Here is a 12,500-nt window from a genome sequence, read left to right on the forward strand (position 1 = left end):
GACACAAATACATAGATACACAGAGTTACGTCTGCCCTACATAAAGTGCTCGATGTGTTCTTTACATAGTGTCAGTAATGTGCATTTAGAAAGGTGAAATGTAATTCTGATCATCTTTCACATATACTTTATACACATACATACATAAATACGCACACATATACATATATATATATACACATATATATACACACACACAGATGCACATACATTTATGGCTCTCCTACTCTGAGAGGGTAAGATAGCTGATAGAAAAGCTAGTGTGTTATTAAGCACTTAACCACTGAAGGACTTGGTGAATACAACTAGGTGAATACATACATACACACACACACACACACACACACACACACACACACACACACACACACACACACACACACACACACTACACACACACACACACACTACACACTCACCCACACACTACACACTCACCCACACACACACCACCTGCAATTAGCTGAGTACACACACATCATGGAGTCCCCACCTGAATAAACTCATAAGGAAACTGGAAAAGGTTCGGAAGTTTGCAACGAGACTCGTCCCAGCGTTACGAGGGATGGGTTATGAAGAGCGCCTGAAGGAACAGAGCCTTACGTTACTAGAAAAAAGAAGGGAGAGGGGGGAATATCATAGGAACGTATAAAATACTCAGGGAGATTGACAGAGTGGACATAGACGAAATGTTTACATGGAATAGTAACAGAACGAGGGGACATGGGTGGAAGCTGGAAACTCAGATGAGACACAGACTCATCTGAGACTTTGGCTCTTTGACCAAAGAACCAAAGCGCAACCCCCGCAAGCACAATTAGGTGAGTACAGAGATGTTAGGAAGTTTTCTTTTAGCGTGAGAGTAGTGGACAAACGGAATGCACTTAAGGAACAGGTTGTGGAAGCAAACTCTATTCATAATTTTAAAACTAGATATGATAGGGAAATGGGACAGGAGTCATTGCTGTAAACAACAGATGGCTGGAAAGCCGGGATCCCAGAGTCACTGCTCGATCCTGCAAGCACAAATAGGTGAGTACAAACACACACACAGACACACAAATGCATTTTGAAAGGTATAAAAAGCCAGAATGGGTACTGGCGGGGCCGTGATCCTCCCCGTCACCAGCCGCCCTGGACAAACCCCCCCCCAGAAAGGGCTTTCCAATATCTCCAGTTTCCAACCTTTTTCTTCTGAAGAGAACATTAACGTTTGTAACTTAAGTAGGGAATGGAGGGAAGAAGGAAAAACATGAAAGAGGCCAAGAGGGAGAAGGAAGAAAGAAAGGGAATGTGAAGAGAGAGAGAGAGAAAGAGGCAAGAGGAAAAGAATAAGAGAAAACGTTATATATGAAGATGCAAAATTAATGGGATATGAAAGGGGAATAATGTGAATACGGAAGACCATCCTCCTGAAATGACAGTCCTAATGGTCACTATTAGGTCGGAAGTACCAATATGTGGTGATGGACCACGAATTATTCGCTTTTGTCATTTTAGTTATATTGATCAGGGAAAATATAGGTAAAAGTAGTCTTAAATATTCCCAGTCCTAGTATAGCACATACTTGTACTACATTAGGACTAAAATAGCTTGTAATAGGCCTAGGATTGCTATGAGTAGGCTTAGGTTTGGTATTCAATTTTTGTTGCTGTTAAAAAAGTTTCCAATTTGTCCAAATTCAATAGAACAAAAGTCAATATTTAGTTGGTCCATCACCACATATAGGAACTATTTGGTCGAAAATACCAGTAATTACTTTTTGTAGGAGGATAGCCATAGAGAAGGCCGTAAATTATGCAATTGAGAATAATTTACAATATGTCGTCATTCATACCGGCTCTAAATCTTCGCTCCAGGCATTGTTATCCAGTCAGCACAGAGATAATATACAACTCATCACTGAAATTCTACATATAGGAAAAGAAGCACACAATCTAGGGCTATCAATCATCCTAAATTAGATACCAAGTCACATTGGCATAGATGGTAATGAAAAGGCAGACTCACTAGCAAAAACTGCCACTGCTCTATTTGTTTTAAATGTTAAAATACTCTAAGTTTCTCACAGATTAAGGAACAAATCTAGAAGAAAATACTCCCAACTATCAAACGTAACCTCAGAGCCAAAGTAGGGGAAGATCCACTGTGATATGGCACGAACCAGCCACTGGGTGCTTCTTATTTCAAGCCTGGCAAAAAAACTATCCAGAGACATTGCAGTAGCCATATACGAACTCAGATTTGGCTACAAGTGCTGCTGGGAGGTAATAAATCCAATAGTTCATGAGTGTCATATCTGTGGAACAGATGCAGAAATACCACTATTACATTACTTACTGGAATGTGAAGCAACTGAAGCCCTGCGCATCAAACACAATATTCATCCAACAAGAGCAGCTGCATTAAATGCACAATCCACAGCGACCACAATGGTTAAAAAAAGCAGTTGAAGATTGGTACACACTAGTGAACACTGTTCATCTATATCCGCCACCAAGATAACGTTATTGAAACAAAACACTAAAATTAGTGCGAAAAGAAGGAAACTCTACCATCATTTAAAACGTTGACCCAGATATCACAGTACTTAGGTTATCGTGAACAACCGAACTCAATTAGGGGCTCTCCATAGCCCGTGCTACATGGACATTTTGTTCCGAGTAGCTGAATCTAAAACAACAATAACAACAACAATAACAGAGGGGAAGGGAACTATCAGGAGAAAGCGCCAAACCATAGCGACTATATAGCACTTGGAAGGGGGTTATAATAAGTATATGGGATGGGACGGGGGAAAGGAATAGCGTCCAACTACTTGGAAGGTCGGGGATTGAACGTCGACCAGCATGAAGCGAGACTGTCGCTCTACCGTCCAGCCCAAGTGGTTGTGGGATAGCCTGAATATGAGGCAGCTAGTGAAGAGAAAGGTGACAATACCTTAAAAGAGAAAGAGAGTATATTGAAATAAAGAAATAAAGGGTATACGAAAGTAAATATTAAATAAAAACTACACTAATATACACGATAATGAAATTTAAGTACACTTTGGTTCGGAATAATGCAGAAATAGACCACACGAAAATGGGTAAAAATGTATAATATTATATCTAGAATTTGCATTGAAGAGAAGCCATTCCTTCCCTCTTCCACACTGCTCCCTCCCTCTCTCTCTTATTGTACCCTCCCTTCCCTTATCGAACCCTCCCTTCCATTACTGAACCCTCCCTTCCCTCACTGAACCCTCCCTTCCCTCAAGTATACTCTTAAAGAAGGTAAGGGAAGTGAAGAGCTGCTAAACTAGGGGAAAGAAAAATGTAAGTGTATAGAGGGGAGAGAAGTGTTTGGAGGAGAAGGAAGGGGCAATGAAGAAGGAGAGGAGGAGGAGGAGAAATATATGCAGGAGAAGGAGGAGGCAGAAGGGAAAAGAACGGACCCGAGCTGAAAACGAGACGCAGTAACGTGGCTGAGAACAGTCATCAAGGAAGGAACACCTGACCACTACTTATTACCACTGACCTAAATTACCAGAGGTAGATATTGATCAAGCCAGAAACTGTTACAACCGTTGGCACTGGCCGGTGGGGTGGGGGGGAGGGGTGGGGAAGGCTCTTGGCACTGACAGAGGAGGGGGGAGATTGTTAAGATTGGCTCGGATTCGGATCAACTACTGCCCGATTAGTGGACAAAGGGGAACAATCATTGGGATGTGGGAAGAGTATTTATTCAATATTCTTTCAGGTGACTGGCCAGTCAGTGACTGTTGACAATGAGTAGCTGGTCAACCAGTGAGTGTCACCACTGTGTAGCCATGAGGAGGACGTGAGGATGGGTATGAGTATGAAAGAAAGGTGCAGATATGAGGGGGGGGAGAGAGGGTGAGGATAACGCCGTGAGGAATAAATAAGAACAAAGGGGGGAGGGGGAAGGGAGGGAGTACGAAGGAAACATGGTAAAAAACACCAAGACGTGAATACTAATGAGAGTCATAAGAAAACAAGCGCGATAACCAACGCAGATAGCACGTGCATTATCCAACGCTCATAGCACGTGCGATAACCAAAGCAGATAACACGTGCATTATCCAACGCTCATAGCACGTGCGATAACCAAAGCAGATAACACGTGCATTATCCTACGCTCATAGCACGTGCGATAACCAAAGCAGATAACACGTGCATAATCCAACGCTTATAGCACGTGCGATAACCAACGCAGATAATACGTGCATTATCCAACGCTTATAACACGTGCGATAACCAACGTAGATAACACGTGCATAATCCAACGGTGATAACGACAAGCTAAAATTAAAAAAATCCCGTATATTACCAAACTTATATCTTGCAATTACTCCTTAACAAAGAGATGCACAAAAGGCCCTTTTCCTCCGACAACAAACTTACAAACAGCCATTTTCCTCCAATAAACAAACCTACAAATGGCCATTTTCCTCCTATAACAGACCTACAAAAAGCAGTCTCTCTCTCTGATTACAAACTGACACAAAAAGTAATAATTTTTCTCTGTTGGTGTAAAAAAGACCATTTTTCTTTGATTACAAAGCAATCAATATTATTTTTTCTTTGATTACAAAGCTGCAAAAAGTAATCTTTCTCGTGTTACAGAACTACAAAAGGTAATTTTCTTCTTATAAAAGACACACACAAAAGACCCTTTTCCTCTGCTTACATACACACAAAAGACCATTTTCCTCTGATGGCACACAAAAAGGTCATTTTGAAATGATAACTGACCTATAGCTGATCATTTACCCCCACTAATAACTGACATGATAACAGAAATTAAGATAACAGAAGCCTTCAATGTGTAATGCTGCGCTCATTTCAGGGCTTAGAGCTCTACCACAACGCGACAGCTGGGGTTATACAGAGCAACCAGAGCCTGGTTCTCCAAGGCGTGGGGCGGGGCTCTTCTGGGCTCTATACCTGCAAAGCCGTCAACTCACAGGGATCAGACACCTCTAACGCTCTACATCTCAACGTCAAGTGTAAGTATAGAGTTCCAGGGGTGCTCCGAGGCTCTATGGGTTGTAGGGTCTATAATACTATATATTTCAATGTGAAAAGCGAGCAGGAACTCTTAAAGGCATTATAGTACTCTATGGTTCTATAGGGGACTAGATGGATCTTGTGCTCGCATAGACTCTATAATCTCTATGGGTTTCTATCTGAGAGTCTGATGCGAATAAGAAATATATGTAAGGTCAAGGCTCTTTAGCTAATTAGCTTATTTTAGTATAAACCATGTATTAAACTTTTTCTTTAAATCTAAATTATCCGCAGCGAATTTCAGATATTCATGATTCGTAATGTATATCTACTGCATTTATACATACTTTCTGAATCAAATATCTCCCTAATTCATTCATACATCCTGCATGATTCGTAATATACATATACAGCATCAATTCGCACTCTCAATTACTCGTCAATAATTACTAACTTTTGTAACCAATTCTATAATCACCATTGATGTCTAATTAACAACCAAATAATCACATATAACTACTCACAAACATTATTAGCGACACAATGAACACAAAAACTTTCTAAAAAAAAATAATTAATCTGAACGAAAACAAATTTAATGAGTTAAAATATAGTTAGAAGTAAATTTAATGAGTTAAAAATATAGTTAGAGGCAAACAAGTTAGTTTTTTTATTTGTTTCGTTGTATTTTACTAGGCCGTGGAAGAGTTAGGGAACACAAATCCTGGTGTCAACTCAACGCGGCGTGAAACTAAGGGTCGCCGGCCACACATTGACAACACAAAAATAAAGTTTTTAGTGAGTGCATATTCCCATGTGTATGTGTTTACACTTTAGGAGCCACGGCCGCGTAATGGGCTTCAAAACAGATTTTTTTGAATGTGTGTGCTTGTGTGGCGCTTGTGAATGTGTGTGTGTATACTCACCTATTTGTACTCACCTATTTGTGCTTGCGGGGGTTGAGCTTTGGCTCTTTGGTCCCGCCTCTCAACTGTCAATCAACTGGTGTACAGATTCCAGTAATGTGTGTGTGTGTGTGTGTGTGTGTGTGTGTGTGTGTGTGTGTGTGTGTGTGTGTGTGTGTGTGTGTGTGTGTGTATCATATCCAGAACACGGTGATAGTTTAAGTGGTCACATTATCCTAGCGGAACGCCAACGGATCACAACAGAACATTCAAACAGTCGGATATCTCTACTTCCCGTTGCTTTTTACCTCCCCTCTGTCTCCCCCTATTTCCTCCCCCCCCCCTATTATCTTCCCTCTGCCTCCCCCCCCCTATTATCTTCCCTCTGCCTCCCCCCCCCCTATTATCTTCCCTCTGCCTCCCCTCTGTCTCCACACTTCGTCCCCTCCCTGTCCCACATAAACTCCCCTCCCTCCCTCCCCAGTTTCTCCCGTCTGCGCCTCGGGACAGAAGTGGGTGTACGGGGGCCGGCGTCACCAGCCCGTCAACGTGACCTGTCGGGTGGAGGCGCACCCGGAAGCTACCACCTTTCGCTGGGCGTTCAACACCTCCAGCGAGTTCGTAGAGCTACCGCAGAGCCGCGTCCTCTCCGGCCGCAGCCGCAGCCTGGTGGAGTACACGCCGCAGACGCACCACGACTTCGGCTCCCTCCTCTGCTGGGGCCGCAACCACATCGATCTCCAGCACCGACCTTGTGTCTTTCACGTGGTACCCGCAGGTGAGTCTCAGGCTTCGTGTAGGCTTCGTGTAGGCTTCTTGTAGGCTTCGTGTAGGCTCCGTGTAGGCTTCTTGTAGGCTTCGTGTAGGCTTTAGGAGAGGTTTCTTTTTTGTTGTGAGGGACTTGTATAGGCCTGTGTGGATCGTCTGTCCCGTATATCGCTCCCAATAGGCTAGTATGTCTTATTGTGTTTAGTTATATTTGTCCGTGTGAGTCTGTTCAAGTCCGGATGATTTACTGGACACTGCGATTATCTGTGAGTTGGCTCAGTAGTCGAAAGGGCTGAGTGATAGTGTGGAAGGCTGGATGATAGCTCAGATGGTTGTATGATAGCCTGGAGAGCTGTATGACAGCCACGAGGGCTGTATGATAGCTTGAAGGGTTGTATGACAGCCTAGTGGGCTGTATGACAGCCTAGTGGGCTGTATGACAACCTAGTGGGCTGTATGACAACCTAGTGGGCTGTATGACAGCCTAGTGAGCTGTATGACAGCCTAGTGAGCTGTATGACAGCCTAGTGGGCTGTATGACAGCCTAGTGGGCTGTATGACAGCCTAGTGGGCTGTATGACAGCCTAGTGGGTTGTATGACAGCCTAGTGGGCTGTATGACAGCCTAGTGGGCTGTATGAAAGCCTAGTAGGCTGTATGACAGTCCAGAGGGCTGTATGATAGCTTGCAGGGCAGTATGACAGCCTAGAGGGCTGTATGATAGCCTTGAGGACAGTTATAGCTACGCACTCCAGCACCTTGCGGTTTCATATTAAATAACGACAATGAGCTTAAAGTTCCGAGTTTCAACTTTAAGTTGAGGGTATTTGCATTCAAGTTTGGGACTCTGTGATGTTGGAGTTTAACGTGTTTTGATGTGGTTTTATGGGCGGTTCTTTGTGGTTTAATGTACTCTTTTGTGTTTATTAAGGAGGGGGGGGTTATATGTGGTTTTATGAGATTATACGTGGTTTTATGCGTGTCTCACTCTAATAGATGTTTACATATGTCAACGAGATCTCGATAAGACAGATGACTATATTATATATATATATATATATATATATATATATATATATATATATATATATATATATATATATATATATATATATATATATATATAACTGAAAACTCACACCCCAGAAGTGACTCGAACCCATACTCCCAGAAGCGTCTTGTACATACCAGTTGCGTTGCTTCTGGGAGTATGGGTTCGAGTCACTTCTGGGGTGTGAGTTTTCAGTTGCATATTGTCCTGGGGACCATTCAGGCTTGTTCGCATATATATATATATATATATATATATATATATATATATATATATATATATATATATATATATATATATATATATAATGTGACAGTGTCAGACCACGAAGGAAGAATTGAAACAGGAATTTCCTTAAGTACTTTCGTATATTAATTCATCTTCAGAAGGAATACCTTCTGAAGATGAATTAATATACGAAAGTACTTAAGGAAATTCCTGTTTCAATTCTTCCTCCGTGGTCTGACACTGTCACATATATATATATAATCTTCATTACAACCTTCTGTTGCTCTGGCTTTTCCGGCAGCAGCAGTTTCTTCCCACATGTGTGAGTATATACATATATACAAGTGTCCTCGGGTTTAACAGTAATTTCCGGCCAGCTGACTGTACCTGTGTTCCCTGCAGGAGTGCCAGAGGCGGTGAGCAACTGCAGTGCCTGGCACAACGGCAGCGCAGCGGGGGAAGTGGTGGTGTCGTGCCAGGCCGGCTGGAGCGGGGGTCTGGCCCAGACCTTCACTCTACAGGTGCGTCAGGCTCAGCCCAAGGCCAGCCTCACCTCACCTGGGCTTCCCGGAGTCTCCGGCAAGATCCTGGCAGACGGTGGCAAGATCCTGGGCTCCGCAGCAGACGGTGGCAAGATCCTGGGCTCTGCAGCAGACGGTGGCAAGATCCTGGGCTCCGCAGCAGACGCTGCTGGCAAGATCGACCATTCTCCTGGGTCTGGGAAGCTCTTGGCGTCTCTCGAAGACCAGCACGAACCGCATTTCACCGTCTCGGGACTCGAACCGGGTTCGGAGTATCACCTGGTGGTTGTGGCCTCGAACGCCCAGGGCCCTGCTCAGCCAGCAGTCATCGCCTACCTCACGCCCATAGATGTGGCAGAGAAGCAGACAAGCGCTGCCGCTGCTGAGGGCTCCGACTCGAATTTCGCAGCGGACGTCGGACCTGTCTTGGGAGTGGTGGTGGGCGTGGCGGCCTTTCTGCTGGTGAGCTCTGTCGTTGTGGTGATGGTCGTGTGCACCCGCGCCGCCCACGCCCACGCCCGCGCCCACGCCCACGCCCGCGCCCACGCCCACGCCCCCGACAGCAGCAGCAGCACCAAAGTGGTGTACGACATGGCAGCTACGCCTCATTCTCAAGCTGGGGAATGTAAAGGCTTCGTACAACAGCAACAGCCAGGACCTGATATTATTCTTATTAAGAGCGGTGAGTTGGGAAAAGGGAGAGAGAGAGAGAGAGAGAGAGAGAGAGAGAGAGAGAGAGAGAGAGAGAGAGAGAGAGAGAGAGAGAGAGAGAGAGAGAGAGAGAGAGAGAGAGAGAGAGAGAGAGAGAGAGAGAATCACTTTACTTACATGAGTGTAACTTATCCTCTAAATAAAGTATATTCCTAATGTATACACAAAGAGACTCCAGAGACAGATAGTCAAACAGAAACGTAGACAGGTGACTATTTGACTATAACAGATGTTGCTACAAATTAGATCTATTAGTATATGTCTATACCACTCCCCAGAGCTGGTGTAGGACCTGTCTATACCACTCCCCAGAGCTGGAGTAGGACCTGTCTATACCACTCCCCAGAGCTGGTGTAGGACCTGTCTATACCACTCCCCAGAGCTGGTGTCGGACCTGTCTATTCCACTCCCCAGAGCTGGTGTAGGACCTGTCTATTCCACTCCCCAGAGCTGGTGTAGGACCTGTCTATCTGTCTATACCACTCCCCAGAGCTGGTGTCGGACCTGTCTATTCCACTCCCCAGAGCTGGTGTAGGACCTGTCTATTCCACTCCCCAGAGCTGGTGTAGGACCTGTCTATTCCACTCCCCAGAGCTGGTGTAGGACCTGTCTATCTGTCTATACCACTCCCCAGAGCTGGTGTCGGACCTGTCTATTCCACTCCCCAGAGCTGGTGTAGGACCTGTCTACACCACTCCCCAGAGTTGGTGTAGGACCTGTCTATACCACTCCCCAGAGTTGGTGTAGGACCTGTCTATACCACTCCCCAGAGCTGGTGTAGGACCTGTCTACACCACTCCCCAGAGTTGGTGTAGGACCTGTCTATACCACTCCCCAGAGCTGGTGTAGGACCTGTCTATACCACTCCCCAGAGCTGGTGTAGGACCTGTCTATACCACTCCCCAGAGCTGGTGTAGGACCTGTCTACACCACTCCCCAGAGTTGGTGTAGGACCTGTCTATACCACTCCCCAGAGCTGGTGTAGGACCTGTCTACACCACTCCCCAGAGCTGGTGTAGGACCTGTCTATACCACTCCCCAGAGCTGGTGTAGGACCTGTCTATACCACTCCCCAGAGCTGGTGTAGGACCTGTCTATACCACTCCCCAGGGCTGGTGTAGGACCTGTCTATACCACTCCCCAGAGCTGGTGTAGGACCTGTCTATACCACTCCCCAGAGCTGGTGTAGGACCTGTCTATACCACTCCCCAGAGCTGGTGTAGGACCTGTCTATACCACTCCCCAGAGCTGGTGTAGGACCTGTCTATACCACTCCCCAGAGCTGGTGTAGGACCTGTCTATACCACTCCCCAGAGCTGGTGTAGGACCTGTCTATACCACTCCCCAGAGCTGGTGTAGGACCTGTCTACACCACTCCCCAGAGTTGGTGTAGGACCTGTCTATACCACTCCCCAGAGTTGGTGTAGGACCTGTCTATACCACTCCCCAATGCTGGTGTAGGACCTGTCTATACCACTCCCCAGAGCTGGTGTAGGACCTGTCTATACCACTCCCCAGAGCTGGTGTAGGACCTGTCTATACCACTCCCCAGAGCTGGTGTAGGACCTGTCTATACCACTCCCCAGAGCTGGTGTCGGACCTGTCTATACCACTCCCCAGAGCTGGTGTAGGACCTGTCTATACCACTCCCCAGAGCTGGTGTAGGACCTGTCTATACCACTCCCCAGAGCTGGTGTAGGACGTGTCTATACAACTCCCCAGAGCTGGTGTAGGACCTGTCTATACCACTCCCCAGAGCTGGTGTAGGACCTGTCTATACCACTCCCCAGAGCTGGTGTAGGACCTGTCTATACCACTCCCCAGAGCTGGTGTAGGACGTGTCTATACAACTCCCCAGAGCTGGTGTAGGACCTGTCTATACAACTCCCCAGAGCTGGTGTAGGACCTGTCTATACCACTCCCCAGAGCTGGTGTAGGACCTGTCTATACAACTCCCCAGAGCTGGTGTAGGACCTGTCTATACCACTCCCCAGAGCTGGTGTAGGACCTGTCTATACCACTCCCCAGAGCTGGTGTAGGACCTGTCTATACCACTCCCCAGAGCTGGTGTAGGACCTGTCTATACCACTCCCCAGAGCTGGTGTAGGACCTGTCTATACCACTCCCCAGAGCTGGTGTAGGACCTGTCTATACCACTCCCCAGAGCTGGTGTAGGACCTGTCTATACCACTCCCCAGAGCTGGTGTAGGACCTGTCTATACCACTCCCCAGAGCTGGTGTAGGATCTGTCTATACCACTCCCCAGAGCTGGTGTAGGACCTGTCTATACCACTCCCCAGAGCTGGTGTAGGACCTGTCTATACCACTCCCCAGAGCTGGTGTAGGATCTGTCTATACCACTCCCCAGAGCTGGTGTAGGATCTGTCTATACCACTCCCCAGAGCTGGTGTAGGACCTGTCTATACCACTCCCCAGAGTTGGTGTAGGACCTGTCTATACCACTCCCCAGAGCTGGTGTAGGACCTGTCTATACCACTCCCCAGAGTTGGTGTAGGACCTGTCTATACCACTCCCCAGAGCTGGTGTAGGATCTGTCTATACCACTCCCCAGAGCTGGTGTAGGACCTGTCTATACCACTCCCCAGAGCTGGTGTAGGACCTGTCTATACCACTCCCCAGAGCTGGTGTAGGATCTGTCTATACCACTCCCCAGAGCTGGTGTAGGATCTGTCTATACCACTCCCCAGAGCTGGTGTAGGACCTGTCTATACCACTCCCCAGAGCTGGTGTAGGACCTGTCTATACCACTCCCCAGAGCTGGTGTAGGACCTGTCTATACCACTCCCCAGAGTTGGTGTAGGATCTGTCTATACCACTCCCCAGAGCTGGTGTAGGACCTGTCTATACCACTCCCCAGAGTTGGTGTAGGACCTGTCTATACCACTCCCCAGAGCTGGTGTAGGACCTGTCTATACCACTCCCCAGAGTTGGTGTAGGACCTGTCTATACAACTCCCCAGAGCTGGTGTAGAGCGGCGGAAGGGACAAGGACCAGATGACGAGTTTTCAGATGATTTTCAATTAATTGATATAGCTGCTTTTATTAGAGTATGTTTAATGGAATATATATTCCTGGAGTTTAATAGAATATATGAATAATAAAGTGGAATGGTGAATGTCTTTGTTCACGTACGTGACTTTTCTTGTTTATGCGTTCGGATTTGCTTGTTTGTGTTTCATTATGCATGTATGTATGTATGTGTGTGTTGGTGTTTACTAGTTGTGTTTACTAGTTGTGTTGTTGCGGGGGTTGAGCTTTGCTCTTTCGGCCCGCCTCTCAACTG

General features: G+C 46.2%; 1 protein-coding gene across 1 annotated transcript in view; it reads left to right on the forward strand.

Annotated features, from left to right (window-relative positions):
• Positions 1-12,500, forward strand: part of LOC123751324 (neural cell adhesion molecule 1-A) — a 152,953-nt gene that overhangs the window by 127,655 nt on the left and 12,798 nt on the right. Inside the window, exons 9-11 of the mRNA XM_069329939.1 lie at positions 4,853-5,012; positions 6,403-6,696; positions 8,367-9,167. Coding sequence (XP_069186040.1) covers positions 4,853-5,012; positions 6,403-6,696; positions 8,367-9,167 — 1,255 coding nt within the window. The remainder of the gene's footprint in view (positions 1-4,852; positions 5,013-6,402; positions 6,697-8,366; positions 9,168-12,500) is intronic.

Source organism: Procambarus clarkii, chromosome 23 (assembly GCF_040958095.1).
Source record: "Procambarus clarkii isolate CNS0578487 chromosome 23, FALCON_Pclarkii_2.0, whole genome shotgun sequence".
Lineage (NCBI taxonomy): Eukaryota > Metazoa > Arthropoda > Malacostraca > Decapoda > Cambaridae > Procambarus > Procambarus clarkii.